Source organism: Cervus elaphus, chromosome 30 (genome assembly GCF_910594005.1).
Source record: "Cervus elaphus chromosome 30, mCerEla1.1, whole genome shotgun sequence".
Lineage (NCBI taxonomy): Eukaryota > Metazoa > Chordata > Mammalia > Artiodactyla > Cervidae > Cervus > Cervus elaphus.
The window spans coordinates 22,367,996-22,390,957 of NC_057844.1; the positions used below are offsets into that span (position 1 = coordinate 22,367,996).

Sequence of the window (22,962 nt, forward strand, 5' to 3'; positions counted from 1 at the left end):
TCAATCTTTCCCAGCATCAGGGTCTTTTTAAATGAGTCAGCTCTTCGCATCAGGTGGCAAAAGTATTAGAATTTCAGCTTCAACATCAGTCCCTCCAATGTACCAGGTGCTATTTTATTCTAAGTACCTTCACTGCCATAATTGTTCTTGAAAACAGTTCAATGCTGGCTTTATTATCTGAGCAATTTTCCTTTTATTGGCAAGGCTCTCAACAATCTAGCCCTGGTTGAATTTATCAGGAGATGAAAGGTAGCACTCGAGCACCTGCGCCTCTGCTAAAACAAAGAATACCCATTCCTTAAAAACCTGACACTGCTAAAAGTGTGAAGTGTTTGTTAGTCATGTCCGACTTTTTGTGACCTCATGTATGCAAAAAGTCAACCCCTTTTTGCGACCCCTGCCAGGTTCCTCTGTCCATGGGGATTCTTAGGCAGGAACACTGGAGTGGGTTGCCATGCTTTCCTCCAGGGGATCCTCCCGACCCAGGGTTGGAACCCAGGTCTCCCACGTTGCAGGCAGATTCTTTACCATCTCAGCCACAAATAAGGTTTCGGGGGCTGGGGCAGTCCACTCCGATGAAGCAGTGTTGGAACAGCACTCTGACCACTCAGGCTGGCAGCCCCAGTCAGTATTTGAGGGAGACCAGACCATCAGTTTACAGAGGAGGGCTGGTGGGTGCCAACCGAGCAGAGATGGGAGGAGACCTCTGAGCTGCCACGTGGTGGCGTGGAAGGCCCTGTAGGTGCTTCTTTTCCCCTCAAAACAGCCCACAGAGGGTCCCAGCTGCCAGTGTAGCTGCCCAGCTGGAAAAACGATCATGCTCCCCTCTCCCTGCCCCCCCAACACCCCGCCTCCTTGGAGGAACTGATCTTGGACAAAAAGGCTTTCAAATTCCTCCCACATTATGTCTCCATTATTCCCTGTAGTTTGGGTTACAGAAACGTGTAAGGACAGGTTATTTCCTTTGAAATTCCTGCAGCCATCATCTGCGGAGGAAGATCAGCTGGCAGGCTTAGGTGGATGAGGAAAAAAGTGAGGAGAGTAAGATCCTAGCTTTAATACTGGCAAAAGTTGGGGAACCCCAATTTTTCAGAATTTTTATTTTTGAAATAGAAGAGATTTCAGTTGGGGGTTTTTCTTCCCTAACTCTCCAAAGTGCATCAAAATGTCTGGCAACTATGAGCGGTCACCTGATACTGCTTTTTCTCATGAAGAGAACTTGCTCAGGGCCACCTGCAGGCCTGCTTTCCTAGAACCCAGTGCGAATAGTTTGTTAAACAACTTGAGAAACTTACAGAATATCAGAACGATATTGATTTTCTTGAATAGAATTTACTGACCTGGAGGGACTTCCCTGGCAGTCCAGTGGTTTAGACTCTGTGCTTCCAATGCAAGGGATGCAAGTTCAATCCCTGGTCAGGGAACTAAAAGCCCATGAGCTGTGCGGTGTGGCCGAGAAGAATTTACTGACCTGGAATAGAACTATCCAAACTTGTATCAAGAAATTTATTTTAAAAAATAGCATGGCATCCTGGCAAATCAATCACATCACATCCACAGCCTGGTGGAGGGAAAGTAATTTTTGTGGGCCAAGTTTCATCATCACTGCAGTATATAGATAACATGGATTTTTATCAGTAGTTTTTCATCAAGAATTTTGTTGACAAAGAACAATGCTAATTGCAATAAAACCACCACCTTGAAATATCACCATACATGACTCAAGCATTCCTGACAGTTGGTTCTTTGCATGTATGTACATAAATCATATAGTCACCTATTAGGCAAATAATTTAATGACAGAACACAAGAATTTCTTTAAACATAGTATTTCAAGCTACTATATTTTTGTCTGGAGTACACACCTGAAATGGTACAAATTGTACCTAAATACTGAACCATGAGTTAAGCGAATAGGATGAAACAAAACAAAAACACAATTCTGACTTAAGTTCCCATTCCTTACTCCCATTCACTCTTAACTTGCCTCAGATGGTTTCTGTTGAAGAAATTAAGTTACATCTTTGCAGGACAACACAGGAGGAGTAGTGCCAGTGGGCTCTGGAGGAAGCCTCTTCCTGGGGGAGCCAGTCCCGTTTGTTATTTTGGCTTCAGTCCAGGCCTGTCTAGATGAAGCACTACTCAGTAGCTACTGACCATTTAAATATGGAGAAAAGGTAGGTAGAAAAATGCTTTTCAAGAAAAGACAAATGGAAGACCAGGCATAACACAAACCCATCGTGCACAACGCTGAGCATCCCGCCTTCCTGACCTCCTAGTTTCTGGCAGGTGGCTAGAGTCACTATCAAGGCTTCAGGGAGAACAAAAAGCTTGCAGAAACTAGAGGTTTCCCACAGGGACAGACATATGGCTGAGGAGCTGAGGACTGTTACTAACAACACATCAGTTGCTCAGGCCGATTAAGACCTCTTTATCAGAGCCAGGGACGGGGGAGCCTGGTGGGCTGCCGTCTATGGGGTCGCACAGAGTTGGACACGACTGACGCAACTTAGCAGCAGCAGCAGCAGCATCAGAGCCCTGGGTGGTCCTGGGACCGGGACGGGGCAGCTCCCTCACACCAGACGACAGAGAACAGCTGCCCCTCCCAAGCCTGTAGAAACCCAATGAACTAGGGTTTGTGAGTAGTGCAGACAAACGGCATAGTTTAATAAAATGACTTGTTCCATTGATCAAGTCACACCCCAGAGACCACGTCGCTGAAATTCATGACGGCCAGAGGCCCACGTCAAAAGGCTCTCATGCTGGAAAAGCCCGACCAGAAATGAGGGATCGTGAGACAAAAATTCAGCCCAGCTCACCTGACACCCCTCACGGAGAGGGCAAGTCCTAAGGACGTCTGAAAGGAGAACGCTTCGCCCAGGAGCATCCTATCGTTAGATGCAGAGCCAGGGTCTCTCTCGGCTTCCGGAGTCTGCTGCCTGGAAGGGCTTCTGATTGGCGGAGGCAAAGGAGGGCGTGGCCCAAAGCGGGGAGAGAGTCCAATAGACTCCCTGGAACCCCACCCAGGCCAGGATCCAGGGGCAGAAAGCAGCTCAGGGACGCTGTCAGGCACCAGCTTCCCCTCAGCCCCTTCCTCTAGCTCAAGCCCAGCAGAGGGGAGTCTCTTGGGCGAGGAGGGAGGAGAAGCCGGCCCAGGGCTGCTTCCCAAAGGCTCCGGGCCACACCCAGCCCTATGGGGGCGCGGAATGTGGTCCTACCTTGAAGATGATTGGCACTGTTCCCACAGAGGAGCATCCTAGGAGAATCCAGCATGCTTCCTCTGAAAAGTCAGTTGAGAACGTGAAAGTATGGGGGTACATTCTCCTTTTTAAAATCTAGAAGGACATCTTAAGTTTTCAAGCACCACAGGAAAACGTTTTAAAACCTGTACCCACTTAGTATAGTGTACGTGCTAAGCATATATATATATATTTTTTTTTAAAAGAGACATCTTTTTAAAGACATCTACATCTAGATGTAGACATCTACATCTAGAATGGATTACTCATTTATAACCATCCTCATGAAACATGGTTACCTCAGGATTTTTTTGTCCTAATGCACTCTGAGATGAAACATGGAACTACACTGCTTCACTCACAACATATAACCATCTAAACTTCATGGACACATACAGGTTTATGCAAAAGCCCTTGATATAGCTCTACTCAGCCCTCCAGATTAGGTAAACCTCAGACCAGCAGCCCACCTACCCTGCATGTCCCACCATGGACAAGAGCAGCAACTTTTCTATTTCAATACAATTATGGGCAGAAATTATATGCTATAAAATAGAGGCTCTTCTATAAAGTTTAAGGTAGAAGAATGGAAGACAAAAAATAAAAATAATTTGCATGAAATCAAAATAACTCCACGTTGGTCTTGTACTCTTTGAAACCCTGAGATGAACTGCAGTCCTCAAATGCCTGCACTTGGATCGAGGTTTGCTGCAACGCTTCAGTATGCTTCGAACTGGTTCATCATCAACTTCCTGCTGTATTCATAGGCCAAGAAGAGGGCCCCGTTGGCAGGGAATGCGCGAATCAATGTAGGTTTCAGTCCAGAATATAAGGCCAGTACTCCTAGAACACAAAGGGGTGATCAAAGACAGATTTCCCTCCCCCCTTCTTGCAGATATCCCACGAACGCGCACAGCATGGATACGTTTACACTTACAAGTCCAGAAAATAGAGCTAAAACCCAACAGTTACGGAGGGAGCAGGTTTCCCTGAGCTAATGGAACTAAACAGTCTAGTGGAAACAAGGGCAAGGGCAGGACTCTCAGTAAAGTTGGCGAACATTCACCAATCCTGTGCCTGTTAACTCCTGGTAGATGGATGTGGCAGAGCGGGGCCACATGGGCTGACAGAAGGCAACCAGAGTCACAGATGGCAGCGGCTTTGCAGCTTCACGTGGGGGCGAAGACCATGAGGCAGTGGGCCAGGAGAAAGAACGTGGATGAGGTCAGAAATCTGACTAGTATCAGGTTTCTAGTATCAGTACTGCCCAAGGCGGTTCTGAAGATCCAGTCAGATAAGGGAGGTTTAAGTACTTTGTAAAACTATGAAAGTGAAATTGCAAATTGAAAAGGGGTTACTGGGGACTTCCCTGGTGGTCTAGTGGCTAAGACTCCTTGCTCCCATTGCAGGGGGCCCAGGTCAGAGAACTAGATCCCACATGCATGTCACATGAAGAATCCCACATGCTGCAACTGAGACCCGGTGAAGCCAAATAAAAAAACAAAAGGGGTTACTATTAGTAATAGACGTTTTGTGCTCTATTTGGGGTTAAATCAGTTTCTGCATATTTACTGTGCTCGCTCTCAAGAGACGTGTATGTGCCAAGTTTTAAGATGCATAGTGAATGCTAGAAGGACAGGTCTTTACTCACTAGTAGCATAAAATCAACTTTACACAACCACTACTTGAAAAAGTCATATATATATCTCCTGTATAACCAAAACCTGATAGCAAATAACCTTCAGAAACTGCTTAGTGCCTTTCTCATTCCAGAAGTCTTAGCATTAAGGATGTACACTGTTTGAAATGTCTAAGCGATTCCATTAGAGCTCAGCTCCTGATAATATTGCTTAAAACAAGTGGTGCTAACTTCGAAACATCCGTCTTCCTAGACAAAAGTATATACTTTAAAAATTCTCTCCAGGCTATTTAGAAAAAAAAAAAAATCCTGGCCCAGAGGTTAGGGGTCAGGAGCTTTAAACATTCTTGAGAATAATGAAAGAACCTAAAGAAAGGGGTTTGAAAACAAATCCACAAGTGTGGGTTATATACACAGTTAGAAAAGGTTATGAGGTGGGGGAAATAAAGCCATTATCCATGTGATCAACCTCAACAAGACTAGCGGCGAAATGACTGCTCTCTACACACCACCTCTGGTTCGGCCAATGGCAGACTCACCTTCATTTTTCACGATGCTTATGAAGGTTCCGATAAATCCCGCCTGTTTGCCAGACATGGAAAGAACTTGAATCCTGGATTTGATACAATCCACTGGGTAAACAGCAAGCCACAGGCAGATTCCACCAAATCCACCACTTAACATCAAAGGGACAGGGCCTGGAGGAGAAAATGAGCAAATGGTATTTTGTCTTGAGCACAGGTGATGTGACATTTCCAGAGGTCAGTGCGTCAGTGGCCACAGGTGGGTGCAATTACCGACAGGGAAGCTGAGGAGCGCAGTTCTCCGGGGCAACAATCCAAGAGCACAGGTTCCTTGTGATAGCCTAGGGGCATCCCTCATGATGCCAGGGCCAGGGGCAGCTCCAGTGAGTGTCAGATTTAGGCTGGTGACTGTGGCCCTCCTGCCGTGTCCTCCAGAGGCCTGCTCCCCACCCCCCGCCAGAACCAGCAGGCCCCAGCAGCATGGCAACAGCCTGCCACGAGGAGTAAGAACAGAGGCCACGGAAATACAGGCTGCATCTTTTTTCAACTTTCTCTTAAGTATTTTAATATATTAATACCCTACAGCCCCGACTCTTCCTTTACAGGGAAAAACTAAAGTTATCTTATTAAACATGACAGTTAAGCCTGGGAGCACGATGATCCTCAGAACAGGTCCAAACACTGAAAGGAGGTGTTTAAGAAAAAAAAGTAATCCCCCACAAGCCAAGCATTGGGTCAAGCCACTAATGAGGATAAATGAGAAGGAAGGACCCTTCCCATTGCTCTCAAAATACTGTCTATCAAGGGGACTTCCCTGGTGGTCCGGTGGTTAAGACTTCACCTTCCATTGCAGAGGGGCGTGGCTTTGATCCCTGGTCAGAGAGATAAGATGCCACATGCTGCATAGCCAAAAAAACCAAAATACAAAACAAGCAATGTTGTAACAAATTCAATAAAGACTTTAAAAATAAATGGTCCACATCCAAAAAAACCTTTGGGAAAAAAAAAAACACACAATCAAGATTTATTACTAAGTTTAAACTTATTCAGAGATGCTTTATAGGTGATTTCCTCCAGGAAAAATGATGTCTGCAATCGTCCTTAAAATGGACCCGGAGAGAATGCACAAAGGGTATTCCAGTAAAATAAGTTTGGAAAGTCTTGCTCCAGCCCCTACCCTGAGGAAATTACCTAGGTGGGAGGAAGGTGCTAGCTACCACTTGCCACTACGGCTACTCCCTGGCATCCAGAGGCGCCTAGGGCCAGGCAAACCCGCCGTGCACAGATTCCATAGCAACCACCACCACCCAGAAGCCAACACTTCAAACCCACCTGTGGTCCTAGCCAACAGGCTTACCTAATTCGTCTTTCGATCTCCCCGAGGCAAAAAATGACCGGCTCAGTTCATAGCCACCGAAAAAGAAGAAGTAGCCTGGTACTTCTCGAAGTAAAGTACTTGAGAGTCCATGGTAGAAGCCCAAGGGGCCGTCCTTCCTAAAGACAGTCTTCACGACAGACCAGACTGTGCTGGGTGGAGACAGGGTGACAGACAGTTAGGACAACGTTCACACCCATTCCGTAGACCTGACGGAGCTCTGACCACCAAGCAGCTCATTTTATAAACAGAGCAACCAGAATTCCAGCCCTAAAAGGCTTCTGTGGGAAGGAAATCTCCCAAACAGATACAATTATTTTATAACAAGTTTATTTTATCACTTGAGCTAGTCCATGTAAAGATATTTTATTAAAATGAATGCATACATTTCTAGAAATCATTATCAAAGATCTAAAAGAGCCAATTACACCCATTTTTTTCAATAGTAAGTGAAACTACAATGAGAATTGTCCAAACTCAGCGAGAATAAAATGGCATTGTTCATGCCCAGTCCCCTTACCGCCCTCAATTTCTATCTCCTCAGCCTTTTTTTGAGCTGGTACATTTTGAGCGAACTGGTTGTTCAGGTGTTTGGGGTTTTGTTTTGCTTCCATCCAGGGAAGTGAGCAAGGAGCCGTACATGTTACTTAAAGGCAAGAACAAAAAAATTCCAAGAGCCGAACTATGTCAGGCTAGACTCACCCAGTATTTAGTTCTTACAGGGGCAGGTGTGTAAGAATTTTTTACTTGAAGCAGATCAGAGCCTGAGGCAGCCGGAACACAGCACTCTGTGCAGGCTCTTCTTCCTGATGGTGTCAGGGGTGGGGAGTGGGAGGCCCGTTCCTGATAGCACCAGAAACCAAGCCTGTTTGGCAGGCCCCTTGCTCCTCACTGTGTTCTCAATAGGTGACCTGGCTTGGACCAGAGAGGGGTCAGGCCCCAGGTAACAAAGGCCACCTGCTTTTATTGATGATCTGCCTTCCCAGGCATCATCCACTAGACAGTCCCTGCCTGCAGTGCCCTCTCCTTCTATATTGAAGAAGTAAAGTAATCCAGGGTTTCCCTCATGGCCCAGCAGGGAAAGAACCCGCCTGCCAATGCAGAAAACTCAGGAGACGCGGATTCGATACCTGGGTAGGGAAGATCCCCTGGAGAAGGGCATGGCAGCCCATTCCCATGTTCTTGTCTGGAGAATCCCATGGACAGAGGAGCCTGGCAGGCTATAGTCCGTAGGGTCGCAAATGGTTGGACACAATTGAGCGACTGATGCATGCACGCACAAAGTAATTCAACTCAACACAGCCTGGTTCCAATCCGGGTCTCAACCCTCAGCTACCATATTCCCAGCTTGGGCACTGCTGTACCTAAAACATGTTTCCTTTTGTACAGGGTGTCCATCTACCAGAGTCCTTTGGATCTAACAATTACTTTCTTTAAAAATACTTTAAACCACTTTCAAGAGACAACTTTCTGGGTGCTGTTAATGCACTGTTCATCTGGGCACCAGCTGACGAAAAGGTTCATTTGTGACTATTTGTGGAACCATACACTTAAGATTTCCTATGATTTCTGGGTGTGTTTCTGTTACCGTGTGTACACTGTATTTCAACGAAAAAAAGCACTAAAGACTTTTGAACTTCTAGGATATGAATAATAGATTCAAATAGGTTGTAATGAATCTCTTGGCTGCAGGAAATAGGGTGCTATTATGAACCCCGTTTTCATTGGAAGGAAACTGATGACTCGGAAAATGGTCAGTTTATCCACCAGTTCCTCCCAGCAGTTTATTTATTGGCTTTTGAGTTAACCTGAGCAATACCCATGACCAAACCTTTACTTAGTTAAGATAAATAAGCAAATTTGGGATGAATAAGGATAATAAATTGCTTTTTAATTCAAATAATAAATAATGTATATGATTCATACTTTCACGGGATAACTCAATCACTGAAGACTTGCTAAGCTTACAAGGGTTTGATGAATGTTTTCAGAATTTGGGCCCTTTGTAGGTATACTTAAAGGACTTCTTGTTGTTTAGTCACTAGGTCATGTCTGACTCTGTGACCCCATGGATTGTAGCCTGCCAGGCTCCTCTGTCCGTGGGATTCTCAAGGCAAGAATACTGGAGTGGGAAGACATTCCCTTCTCCAGGGGCACTTGAAGGATTAGGGAAGGGGGAAAAGAAGTCACCAGGATCTGGTGTGCTTAGCATGAGCACTGATGTGAAACTGGGTAGTGAGCAAATATTCACCCCAGAATCCAAAGTGGCACCTAGGAAAGCGCAGCCTCAGCCCCAAAGCCGCTGCTGTGTGTTTCCAGGTATATATGGAAGTCACACCTTAGGCTCTCCACAGGCCAAATGAGGTAGAAGCCCTGCTTCCCCACTTTTAGGATATGAAATATTTGCCTACAGGGACTTCCCTGATAGTTCAGTGGTTAAGACTCCACACTTCCAATGCAGGGGGTGCAGGTTCAATCCCTGATCGCAGCACCAAGATCCCACATACCTCATGGCACAGTCTTCCCCCCACAAAAATTTTTTTTTAAAAATTAGGAAAAATAATAAATCATTGTTAAAATCTTTTGCCTACATTCTGGGGTGGGTGGTGGGTCCAACCATCCCAGACTGTCCATTCAGAAAATTATTCTCTGATTGGTGGGCGTGGGGGGGAAGTGTTTGGAGTAGATAAACTGTTTTGCTTCTTAATTATAGCATGACATAAAATTTAAAAATATTCATTACACCAAGGCAACCTGACGTTTGTACCCAGGCAGCGCTTACTTCTGGCTTTTGGCTATCTTGCCCGACGTCTCCATCTCGTACATGGTCTGCAGCCGGCACTTCACCAGCTCCGTGGGGCAGAGGACCAGGGCAGCAAAGGCAGAGGCGAAGGAGCCGGCAGCTGCGTTCTGCAGATCACTGGGAGGATGCAAGCACAGGCGGCCCGTTACTCACTCACTCGGCACTGGGCAGGCTCCAACACGGATGGTAAAGCAGAGTGAGCTCAGGCAGAAAGGAACGCTCCTTCAACGCCCACCAGGCTTCCTCTGAGGAGCCCACCACCCCATGGGGGCGACAGCAGCATCCTGACTTCCGGGGAAAATGATGCTTAAGAGGTGATACCCATGTGCTCAGTCACACAGGTGCTAAGTGGCAATGCTAGGCTTCAAACCCAGGTCTCTCTGATGGCAAACCCATGCTTCTTCTATTAGTCAGAGAGCTATGGCCTGGACCCCACCCCCAGATTCCAGTGCTGAAGCATTCACCCTCCATGTGACACTATCTGAAGGAAAGTCTTTGGGGGGTAATTAGTTTGAGAGGGGTCTTGATGTGATTAGTGGAAGAGACTGGAGAGCTGGCTTCTGTTCTCTCCACCATGTGAGAGGACAGGCAGGCGTCCCTCTGCAAACCAGGAGATGGCCCTCGCTGGACACCAAATCAGCCAGCACCTACCTCATTCCTAGACTTCCCAGCCTCCAGAACCGTGAGAAACAAATGTTTGTTTTTAAACCACCCAGTCCAGGGTATTTTGTTCTAGCAGTCAGAACTAAGACAAAAAGTGACACAGAGAAACCAAATTTGGAAGAAAAAATTCCCTAAGGTCCCACCACCCCAAACATATACTCCATTAATACTTCAGTGTGTTTGCTGCTGAGCTTTAAATAAAACTAGTTTTCGAGGCCATCCCTATGTGCCCTGCATCCAGCCCAGAGCAACCACAAGTGTAATGTAACTACTACAGATGAAACTAAGATCATGGCATCCGGTCCCATCACTTCATGGCAAATAGATGGGGAAACAGTGGAAACAATGGCTGAGTTTATTTTTTGGGGCTCCAAAATCACTGCAGATGGTGACTGCAGCCATGAAATTAAAAGACGCTTACTCCTTGGAAGGAAAGTTATGACCAACCTAGACAGCTTATTAAAAAGCAGAGACGTTACTTTGCCAACAAAGGTCTGCCTAGTCAAGGCTATGGTTTCTCCAGTGGTCATGTATGGATGTGAGAGTTGGACTATAAAGAAAGCTGAGCACCGAAGAATTCATGCTTTTGAACTGTGGTGTTGGAGAAGACTCTTGAGAGTCCCTTGAAGGGACTAGATCTGATAGACAGAGTGCCTGATGAACTATGGACGGAGGTTCATGACATTGTACAGGAGACAGGGATCAAGACCATCCCCAAGAAAAAGAAATGCAAAGAAGCAAAATGGCTGTCTGAGGAGGCCTTACAAACAGCTGTTGAAAGGAGAGAAGCGAAAAGCAAAGAAGAAAAGGAAAGATATACCCATTTGAATGCAGAGTTCCAAAGAATAGCAAAGAGAGATAAGAAAGCTTTCCTCAGTGATCAATGCAAAATAGAGGAAAACAATAGAATGGGAAAGACTGGAGATCTCTTCAAGAAAATTAGAGACACCAAGGGAACACGTCATACAAAGATGGGCTCAATAAAGGACAGAAATGGTAGGGACCTAACAGAAGCAGAAGATATTAAGAAGAGACGGCAAGAATACACAGAAGAACTGTACAAAAAAGATCTTCATGACCCAGATAATCAAGATGGTGTGATCACATACCTGGAGCCAGACATCCTGGAATGTGAAGTCAAGTGGGCCTTAGAAATCACTACGAACAAAGCTGGTGGAGGTGATGGAATTCCAGTTGAGCTATTTCATTTTTTTTTTCCATTTATTTTTATTAGTTGGAGGCTAATTAGTTTACAATATTGTAGTGGTTTTTGCCATACATTGACATGAATCAGCCATTGATTTACATGTATTCTAGTTCAGCTATTTCAAATCCTAAAAGATGATGCTGGGAAACTGCTGCACTCAATATGTCAGCAAATTTGGAAAACTCAGCAGTGGCCACAGGACTGGAAAAGGCATGTTTTCACTCCAATCTCTAAGAAAGGCAATCCTAAACAATGCTCAAACTACCACACAATTGAACTCATCTCACATGCTAGTGAAGTAATGCTCAAAATTCTCCAAGCCAGGCTTCAGCAATACGTGAACCATGAACTTCCAGATGTTCAAGCTGGTTTTAGAAAAGGCAGAGGAACCAGAGATCAAATTGCCAACATCTGCTGGATCATCGAAAAAGCAAGAGAATTCCAGAAAAACATCTATTTCTGCTTTATTGACTATGCCAAAGCCTTTGACTGTGTGGGTCACAATAAACTGTGGAAAATTCTGAAAGAGATGGAAATACCAGACCACCTGACCTGCCTCTTGAGAGACCTGTATGCAGGTCAGGAAGCAACACTTAGAACTGGACATGGAACAACAGACTGGTTCCAAATAGGAAAAGGGGTACGTCAAGTCTGTATATTGTCACCCTGCTTATTTAACTTAAATGCAGAGTACATCAAGAGAAATGCTGGGCTAGATGAAGCACAAGCTGGAATCAAGACTGCCAGGAGAAATATCAATAACCTCAGATATGCAGATGACACCACCCTTATGGCAGAAAGTGAAGAAGAACTAAAGAGCCTCTTGATGAAAGTGAAAGAGAAGAGTGGAAAAGTTGGCTTAAATCTCAACATTCAGAAAACTAAGATCATGGCATCTGGTCCCATCACTTCATGGGAAATAGATGGGGAAACAGTGGAAACAGTGGTTGACTCTTTTTTTGGGCTCCAAAATCACTGCAGATGGTGATTGCAGCAATGAAATTAAAAGACGCTTACTCCTTGGAAGGAAAGTTATGACCAACCTAGACAGCACATTAAAAGGCAGAGACATTGCTTTGTCAACAAAGGTCTGTCTAGTCAAGGCTATGGTTTTTTCAGTAGTCATGTATGGATGTGAGAGTTGGACTATAAAGAAAGCTGAGTGCAGAAGAATTGATGCTTTTGAACTGTGGTGTTGGAGAAGACTCTTGAGAGTCCCTTGGACTGCAAGGAGATCCAACCAGTTTATCCTAAAGGAAATCAGTCTTGAATTTTCATTGAAAGGACTGATGCTGAAGCTGAAACTCCAATACTTTGGCCGTCTGATGTGAAGAAAGAAAAAAAGGGAAGTCACTCAGCTGTGTCCAACTCTTTGTGACCCCATGGACTGTAGCCTACCAGGTTCCTCCATCCATGGGGTTTTCCAGACAAGAATACTGGAGTGGGTTGTCATTTCCTTCTCCAGGAGATCTTCCTGACCCAGGAATTGAACCCAGGTCTCCAACATTGTAGGCAGACACTTTACCGTCTGAGCCACCAGGGCATGCGAAGAGCTGACTCATTTGAAAAGACTCTGATGCTGGGAAAGATTGAAGGCGGGAGGAGAAGGGGATGACAGAGGATGAGATGATTGGATGGCATCACTGACTCAATGGACATGAGTTTGAGCAAGCTCCAGAAGTTGGTGATGGGCAGGGAGGCCTGGCATGCTGCAGTCCATGGGCTCGCAGAGTCAGACATGACTAAGCAACTGAACTGAACTGAACAGATGAAAACCCAGGATAAATTCTGAACCAAAAAGTTGCTTATCGCAAAAAAACTTTCCAGCTCAGCTGATGACCTCCTGGAGCTCAGCCACAGAGGGGCACGGGTGTGGTATAGTGGTGCCACAGGAGGGGGCCAGCCAGTGTGAGTCAGCAAGCTTGATGCTTGTAGTGCAGATGGCAAAGCTGGAAATCTAGATGGAGGAATGAATGCACACAAATACAGAAAGAGAAGACTTCACTTCATCCCACATGGGCTTAGCACCACCAGCCTGAGGCACCAGCAGGGCTATGAAGCTGGAACTTACTAAGAGTTCAAGAAAATGGGGAAAAGTACGCGAAAAATTGCCAGGAAGACTCCTGAGAGTTCATGGATGTCAGCAAAGGAGATGGTCTCCCAGCCGTGGCACAGTGTTCCATCATGAGCACACCAGTGGTACGTGTGGGGACAACCTTTTGTTGGGCTGAAGAACTGAGCTGCTCACAGCAACACCTGGCCATGACACTGACCTGTTAAATCCCAGCAAAAGGCTGTCACTGACAACTAGAACAACTCACAGACCTCCAAAAGACCCCAAAGGCAACTCCCAGGGCAGCCTGCCAGGTAGAAAGGTCCCCTCATGATTTATCTCCCATCTGGAAGTAAATGCCTAACAGACCTACCACATTCAATTGTCCTAAAGTTACAGTAAACCAACCCACTTACATCAATGGACAGCCATCAGGACAGGAAATCAGTAAGGAAACACAGGTCTTAAATGACACATAAGACCAAATAGACTTAACTCATATTTATAGAACATTCCCTCAGAGAGCAGTATACCTTCTTCTCAAGAGCACATGGAACATTCTCCAGAATAGGTCACATGCTGGGCCAAAAATCAACCCTTGGTAAACTTAATAAAATTGAAGTCATATCAAACATCTTTTCCAGCCACAATGCTATGAGGTTAGAAATTAATCACAAGAAAACTGTAAAAACAAAAAACAAACCAAATACATGGAGACTAAACAATATATTACTAAGCAACCAACAGACCACTAAAGAAATCAAGGAGGCAATAAAAAATTACCTACATGAACAGAAACTATACTTCAATTTTGAAAGTTAAAAACAAAATTTCCTAGAGACAAATGACAATGAAAACAAAACAATCCAAAACCTATGGGACTCAGCAAAAGCAGTTCTATGAGGGAATTTTATAGCAATACAATCTTACATCAGGAAACAAGAAAAATCTAAAAAAAAAAAAACAACACCTTAATCTTACATCTAAAGCAACTAGAAAAAGAACAGATAAAACTCAACATTAGTAAAAGGAAAAAAATCAAAGACCAGAGCAGAAATAAATAAGAGATGAAGAAAATAGAAAAGATCAATGAAACTAAAAGCTTAGCCAGACTCATCAAGAAAAAATGGGAGAGGGCTCAAATCAATAAAGTCAGAAATGAAAAAGGAGAGGTTACAACCAACACCACAGAAATACAAAGGATTGTAAGAGACTACTGTGCTTAGTCACTCAGTCATGTCCGACTCTTTGTGACCCCATGATCTGTAACCCACCAGGCTCCTCTGTCCATGGGGAATCTCCAGGCAAGAATACTGGAGTGGGTTGCCATGTCCTCCTCCAGGGGATCTTCCCATCTCAGGGATCGAACCCAGGTTTCCCACATTGCAGGTGGATTCTTTTTTTTTTTTTTTTTTGCAGGTGGATTCTTTTTACCGTCTGAGCTACCAGGGAAGCCCATGAGAGACAGATACTACTACAAGCAACCATATACCAACAAAATGGACAACCTAGAAGAAATGGACAAATTCTTAGAAAGGTACAACCTTCCAAGACTGAACCAGGAAGAAATAGAAAATAAGAACAGACCAGTCACAAGTACTGAAATTGAAAATGATTAAACGACTTTTAACATGGGGCTTCCCTGGTGGTCCAGGGGTTAAGAACCCTCCTTGCAATGCAGGGGACATGAGTTTGATCCCTGGTCAGGGAACTAAGATCCCACATGCTGCAGGGCAACTGAGCCCTGGAGCAGCAACTACAGGGTCCTGTGCTTTGGAGCCTGCGTGTCACAACTAGAATCTGTGAGTGGCGATGAAGATCCCACATGCTGCAACTAAGTGAAAGTGAGAAAGTGAAAGTGAAGTCACTCAGTCGTGTCCGACTCTTAGTGACCCCATGGACTGCAGCCTACCAGGCTCCTCCGTCCATGGGATTTTCCAGGTGAGAGTACTGGAATGGTTTGCCATTGCCTTCTCCGACTACAAAGCTACACTCATCAAAACAATATGGTACTGGCAAAAACAAAACAAAACAACACAATGTGAATCAACGTAACAGGACAGAAAGTCCAGAGATAAACCTACACACCTGTGGTTATTAATCTATGACGAAGGAGACAAAAACATACAATAGAGAAAAGACAGTCTCTTCAATAAGTGGTGCTGGGAAAAATAGACAGCTATAGGTAAAAGAATGAAATTAGAACATTCTCTAACATCATACACAAAAATAAACTCAAAATGGGTTAAAAATCTAAATGCAAGACCAGACACTATAAAACTCAGAGGAAAACATAGGTAGAACACTGACAAACTGCAGCAATATCTTTTTGAATCTGCCTTCCAGAGTGATGAAAATAAAAACAAACAAACGGGACCTAATTAAACTTAAAAGCATTTGCACAGCACAGGAGACCATAAGAAAACAAAAAGACAACTCACAGAATGGGAGAAAATACTTGCAAACAAAGGAACCAACAAGAGATTTATCTCCAAAAATATACAAACAGCTTGTGCAACTCTAACCAAAAAAAGAACCCAATCAAAAAATGGGCAGAAGATCCAGACATTTCTCCAAGGAAGATACACAGATGGTCAAAAAGCACATGAAAGATGTTTCACATCACTGATTATTAGAGAAATGCAAATCAAAACTACAATGAGGTATCACCTCACACTGGTCAGAAGAGCCATCATCAAAAAGCCTACAGACAAATGCTGGAGAGGGTATGGAGGAAAGGAAACCCTCTTATACTGTTGGTGGGAATGTAAATTTGTACAAGCACTGTGGAGAACAGTGTGAAGGTTCCTAAAAAACTAAAATTAGAAATAAAAATAGAAAATGATCCAGCAATCCCACTTCTAGGCATATATCCAGACAAAACCATACTTTGAAAAGATATATGTACCCCAATGTTCACTGAGGCACTGTTTACAACAGTCAAGACATGGAAGCAACCTAATTGTCCATTGACAGAGGAATGGATAATGAAGATGTGGTACATATATACAATGGAATATTATTCAGCCATAAAAAAGCAATGAAATAATGCCTTTTGCAGCAACATCAATGGACCAGGAGATTGTCATACTAAGTGAATAAATCAGACAAAGACAAATGTCATACGATATCATTTATATGTGGAATCTTAAAAAAAATTAAACAAATGAACTTATTTACAAAAACAAACTCACAGACTTCAAAAACAAACTTAAGGTTACCAAAGGGGAAACATGGGAATAAGTTAGGAGTTTGGGATTAACATATACACACTACTATATATAAAATAATCAAGTCAGTTCAGTCGCTCAGTCATGTCCGACTCTTTGCGACCCCATGGACTGCAGCACGCCAGGCTTCCCTGTCCATCACCAACTTCTGGAGCTTGCTCAAACTCATGTCCATCGAGTCAGTGATGCCATCCAATCATCTCATCCTCTGTCATCCCCGTCTCCTCCTGCCTTCAATCTTTCCCAGCATCAGAGTCTTTTCCAGTGAGTCAGTTCTTTACATCAGGTGGCCAAAGTACTGGAGTTTCAACTTCAGGATCAGTCCTTCCAATGAATATTCAGGACTGATTTCCTTTAGGATGGACCGGTTTGATCTCCTAGCAGTCAACCAAGAAGGGCCTGCTATATAGCACAGGGAACGCTACTCAATATTCTATGTTAATCTACATGGGAAAACAATCTTAAAAAGAATGGAGATAGTTAGCGATATATATGTATCTATATATCTAATTATCACTTAACTGTACACCTGAAACTAATAATATTGTAAATCAAATATACACCAATATAAAATAAAAATTAAATTTTAAAAATAGTGTTTTGGAAACCATTAAAAAAGTTACAGTAAACTAATGGTTACAGAAACTGGAGTCAAACCTTACTACAGCCAAAGCTTACTTTACTGTGCTTCACTTTACTGCACTTTGAAGATACTGCATTTTTTAAAATCGAAGGTTTGTGGCAACCCCGAGTTGTCACATGATGGCTAGTGTTTTTTAGCAATGAAGTATTTTTAAATTGGGCTTCCTAGGTTCCACCTGCATTCAGGAGACCTAGGTTCGAGCCCTGGGTTGGGAAGAATCCCTGGAGAAGGAAATGGCAATCCACTCCAGTATTCTTTCTTGGGAAATCCTATGGACAGAGGAGCCCGGCGGGCTACAGTCTGTCTATAGGGTCACAAGACTCAGACATGACTTAGTGACTAAACCACCATTTTAAAATTAAGGTAGGTACATTGGTTTTTGAGGCAAATACTATTGTACACTTAATAGATTGCCTTTCCCTCCTCCAGGGGATCTTCCCAGTCCAGGAATCAAACCCAGGTCTTCCGCATTGCAGGTCGATTCTTTACCAGCTGAGCCACAAGGGAAGCCCACAATACGGTGTAAACATAGCTTTATATGCACTGGGAAACCAAAAAATCTGCAAGATGATCTGGAACCAAATCCAGAATAGTTGACATGTGCCTGCATAAAGCCAAGGTCCGTCTGCCCTCTTCAATTTGATTTCCTACCTCTGGTGGCCTGGCATTGGTGCCTTAGGTGAATGTGAAGTGGGTGCCCAGGGCCAAGCCAGCCTGTTGCACACCCAGGCCTCAGAAGAGCTGGCTTGGAGCAGGCTTTCTTTCAGAAGGAAGACACTGCCTGCAGTGTGGCCTTCCTTTTAGAGAATGACATGTCAGAGCATTACCAGAAGAGCCAGCTCCACAACTGCACTGGCACACAGCTTTCTAGGAGTGGGGACTGCCAGACACTGTCCCCTCCAGCCTTCCCACTTCCCTCCTGCTTGGCTTGTTTGTCAAAACCAAAGCTTAAATGGTTTGTCTCTTGGCTAGCCTGCAAATCTGCACTTGGCCTCCCTCTGGGGCTCTCTGTCAACCTGCTGACAGGCCGTAGTCAATTAGGGTCATTGACCAAGCTTGCTGGAACAAAGGTGGCACTGATAAATGCAGACGGCTATTCAATCTAAGAGGCAGTAACGCCTGAACGAACCCCAAGCATGCTGATACAGGGCAGCACAAAGCCAAGTCTGATCTGCGCTGGACTTTGGCTTTCTAATAAATACTTTTTGCATGAGGTGAGGGACACGGGCCTCAGGCTATGCCTGTAGTATAAACGTTTAGACCTGGAGCTCGGGCGGCAGTCAGGGTGGATGGGATTTGTAAGAATCAACTGTTTTTGTCACCCACTCGACAAATATGTACCTGTATATTCCTGTTGTATCAGACTCCTTCCAGCCAAGGATGGAAAGAGAACACCACCCAGGGGCATGTTCAAACCGAGAACAGACAAATATTTACAGCAGCCCTGCAGAAATTCACCAGGTGCCCACAAGCAGGTATTTGCTTTTGCTGCACCTGCAGAATTATTAATCTTGTCTCTGGACCTGATCTCCTACAAAGTACTCTAGAGCCTGTCAGTGGTCTGATGGGAAGAGTGCTGGTTGCAGGGCGCAGAAGACACGGCTGGGGTCCCGGCTGCATCACGTGTCAGCCCGTGTCAATGTCCCTGCCAGTGTCCCTGCCTATGAAACGGAGACCACTGCCTGCCTGGATGCTCTCACAGGACCACGGGTGAGGGCTAGGGAAGCATGGCATGCATGTCAGAGCTTCGCAAGCTCTCAGGCAGCATGTGCTCAATGGTAATGAGCAACACTGCTCTGCAGGATGAAAAAGGCAGCAGGTCCCTGTCCCCCAAGTTCCAAAACAAAAAAAAAAAGGCAAGGAGGGCTTCCCTGGCTGGTTCGTTGGCGGAGAATTTGCCTGCCAAGGTAGGAGATGTGGGTTTGATCCCTGGTCTGGGAGGATCCCACCTGCCAAAGAGTAACTAAGCACAACTAGGGAGCCGGAGCTCTAGAGCCCTGGAGCTGCAACTACTGACGTCCACGTGCCCTGGAGCCTGTGCTCCGCAACAAGGGAAGCCGCCGCACAGAGTAGCCCCTGCTCCCAACTAGAGAAAAGCCGGTACAGCAAAGACAACCCAGCGTAGACAGAAATAAATAAAATTATTTCTTTTTCCTGTTTTAAAAAAAGGCAAAGGTGCTGGTTAAGCCAAGCGAAACAGGAAGATTTCTTCACTGCAGGACCTGCTCCGAATCTCCTGCGGTTACTCAGTCCTTCTCCAAGAATGCTACGCTATGTCGTTTCAGTCGTGTCTGACTCTTTGCAACCCCGTGAACTTGTAGCCCTCCAGGCTACTCTATCTATGGGATTCTCCAGGCAAGAATACTGGAGTGGGTTGCGATGCCCTCCTGCAGGGGGTCTTCCCGACCCAGGGATCGAACCCACATCTCATTTTGTCTCCTGAATTGGCAGGCAGGTTCTTTACCACTAGCAGTACCAAGGATGCTAAAGGAGACTAAAGTTACAGGTTTTTTCAGCTAAAAAGTCTCTCCCTCGAGTGGGAAGAGCTCCAGTCACAGCTGTGTCCTTCCTGTCTGTCTCTACATGGGACACCACATTCTCCTTTTTTGGCTTCTGCTTATTTTTTTACTTCGTCTTTTTTCCTGACCCCTCCTTGCTGGATGATCCTAGGATCCATGCTCAGTGCTACTAACATGTCTCCCTGGGTGATTTCATCCAGTCCCGAGCCTTAAAAAAAAAACAACAAGTTCCATCCATCAAGATAAAATGGCTGCCTATAAACAGGCACCTCTCCAGGGAACTGCAGAGAAGACTTTTGTACAAAGGGAACCTACTGTAGCCACATGGGACCTTTGGTTTCAACAGGATCTCAAATTCCCACCAAAAAACCCAGCCAAGACTGTCCTCTGCAACCATGAAGCTAAGAATGCTTTTAAATGATACAAAATAAATCAGGGCTTCCCTGGTGGTCCAGTGGTTAAGAGTCTGCCTTGCAATGCAAGGGACACCAGTTAGATTACTGGTGTGGGAAGATCCCACATGCCACAGGGCAAGTCCATGCTCCACAATGACCAAGCCTGCGCTCTTTAGCCTGGGAGCTGCAATTACTGAAGCCCCCGTGCCGGACAGCCTGTGCTCTGCAAGAAGAGCAGCCTCCTCAATGAGAAGCCCGTGCATTTCAACAAAGAGTAGCCCTTACTTGCCCCAACTAGAGAAAGCCTGTGAGCAGCAACAAGGACCCAACGCAGCCAAAAAGAAATATTTAGAAAACAATAATAAAATAAATCAATGTTCAAAACAGCAAACGGTTAATGTCCCAGTGCTTTCCAAATTCCTTTAATCTCTGTATAATAAATACCCAAGAGACGACCAAGCACACGCCAGTCTGATGTTTGGGGAACACGTGGCCAAGGAAACAGACCCTTACCTGCATCTTCTCAGACGCTCTGACCCTTCTTAAGATTCCAACTTCCTCCTCAAACCTCTTTGACTGCATTTTGCTGATGACGTGGAACCCAAAACTCAGATCACAAGTCGGATCTCTGGTTTAAGTTCTACACTTCTGTCTCGAGAAGTGGCACCCACAAGCAGCATTTGAAAAGCGTGTTCCCCAAATAGCACATGATGCCACTTACAGGTGGAATCTAATTTTTAAAAACGGCACAAGTGAACTTATTTACAAAGCAGAAACAGACTCACAGATTGTAGAATCAAACTTCTAATTACTAACGGGGAAATGGAGGCAGGAGGGATAAATTAGGAGATTGGGATGAACATACACACACTACTGTGTATAAAATAGATAACCAACAAGGTCCTACTGTATAGCACAGGGAACTCTACTCAATATTTTGTAATAACCTATGTAGGAAAACAGTCTGAAAAAGAATGGATATATGTATAACTGATTCACTTTGCTATGCACCTGAAGCTAACAACATTGTCAATGAACTATGCTCCAATTGAAAGGAAAAAACTGGACTTCCCTAGTGATACAGTGGATAGGAATATGCCTGCCAAGGCAGGGGACACGGGTTCAATCCCTGGTCCAGGAAGATTTCACATGCCATGGAGCAACCAAGCCCATGTGCTGCAACCACTGAGTCCACGTAATTACTGATGCCCGTGTGCCGAGAGCCTGTGTTCCACAATAAGAGAAGCCACTGCAATGAGAAGCCTGCGTACCCCAATGAAGAGTAGCCCCCTCACTCTCTGCAACAAGAGAAAGCCCCAGCATAGCAATGAAGACCTAGCTGAACCAAAAAAAAAACAAACTAATAAGAAAAGAAAAGAAAAATAATCCTTAAAAAAGAAAAGCATCTTCCTGAAGAATGGGAGGAAGGTGAGGGTGGCTGGTTCTCCGTGGTGGATTGTGGGCAACTCTTTTACATAACACATATGTATGTGCTTGCCCAGTTTCCTATGACAGTGATGGATCACTTCAGAATCAAGAAAGTGGTTACTGGTAAAACAAAAAAAAATGGAAATGTTCTTCCCAATAAGGTCTCTTAAAGCTCTTGGCCAAATAAGTGCTGGTTTTCAAACAAAGAGGGTCAGTGCCCTCAACTCACCTCAGCTTCGCCTGCCGGTCCAGCCCAGCCACTTTCCGCACCACCTGCTGGCAGAAGCCGTAGCACATGAAGAGGACGGAGTTCTCGGCGATGTTGGCAATGAGCGCGGGGCTGGTGCCCTTGTAGAAGCCCCAGAAGCCCGTTTGGGAGTAGGTCTTGAGGCAGCAGTCGGCGAGGCCCCGGTATAGGTCGGGGAACGTCTGCATCTTCACCTTCATGGTGTCGAAGGGCTGCCCAGTCAGGACACATGCTGTGCCCCCTGTAACCAGGACAGAGTCCTTGTCCGGCCCGAGTCCATGTCCGTGCGGCAGGGTACAGCCCCGGGGACGCTCGGAGATGAGGGACAGGCAGACCACCCCCAGGCTAACCTCTGCGTCATCTTATTTGACCTCTTCTCCCCCTAAGACCTTCTAGCCCAGTTCAGTAAAACTTCTAGGGGGTTCCCTGTGTGCTGGGTCCCCTGCCCAGCCCTGAAGGAGCTCACACTCAGCAGGGGAGAAGGACGTGTTCAACAATCAGAGCCACTGATTGATATGAAGGTGGGACGTGTGTTCAGGAGCATCGCTCAGAGGCACCTGGGGTTGAAGCCTGACTCTGCTGTGAGATCCAGGACAAGCGATGTGACTTCTGAGCCTCAGTTCCCTACCGGCATAGCATGAGGATTAGGATAAGGGTCTAACACTGTGGTTGCTACACCAGCGGTTAATTTATAGGGGTTAACTGTGTGTGCGTCCACATAGAAGGAAGGGGAGAGGAACGGCCTGGAAAGAGTTCATGACTCCTCTGTCTGTTGCCCCGTGGTCCTGATGACTATCAGAAAAATAACAGGAGACTAGGCCACAGAGAGAGAAAACAAAGAGCCTAATTAGTCCCCAGAGAGCTAAATGTTCGACCCTATGGGAAAACCTCTTATCTGGACTCTGCCAATTAATGATTTGTATTCAGACAGGAACTGGATTGAAACTTACTTTGCTTAGCATACATATTTATATGCTTTTATTGCAGAAGGAGCATG

The 22,962-nt window shown here is 45.1% G+C and overlaps 1 protein-coding gene across 2 annotated transcripts in view; it reads right to left on the reverse strand.

The window, feature by feature from the left end:
• Positions 1–1,447: 1,447 nt before the first annotated feature.
• The window catches only part of SLC25A15 (solute carrier family 25 member 15), a 31,322-nt gene continuing 9,807 nt past the window's right edge, over positions 1,448–22,962 (reverse strand). For both annotated transcript variants that reach the window (XM_043891927.1, XM_043891928.1), the window contains exons 3-7: positions 21,948–22,206; positions 9,560–9,697; positions 6,760–6,929; positions 5,418–5,576; positions 1,448–4,082 (exon numbers count right to left, since the gene is read on the reverse strand). In XM_043891927.1, coding sequence (XP_043747862.1) covers positions 3,958–4,082; positions 5,418–5,576; positions 6,760–6,929; positions 9,560–9,697; positions 21,948–22,206 — 851 coding nt within the window. In that variant the 3' untranslated portion in view covers positions 1,448–3,957. The remainder of the gene's footprint in view (positions 4,083–5,417; positions 5,577–6,759; positions 6,930–9,559; positions 9,698–21,947; positions 22,207–22,962) is intronic.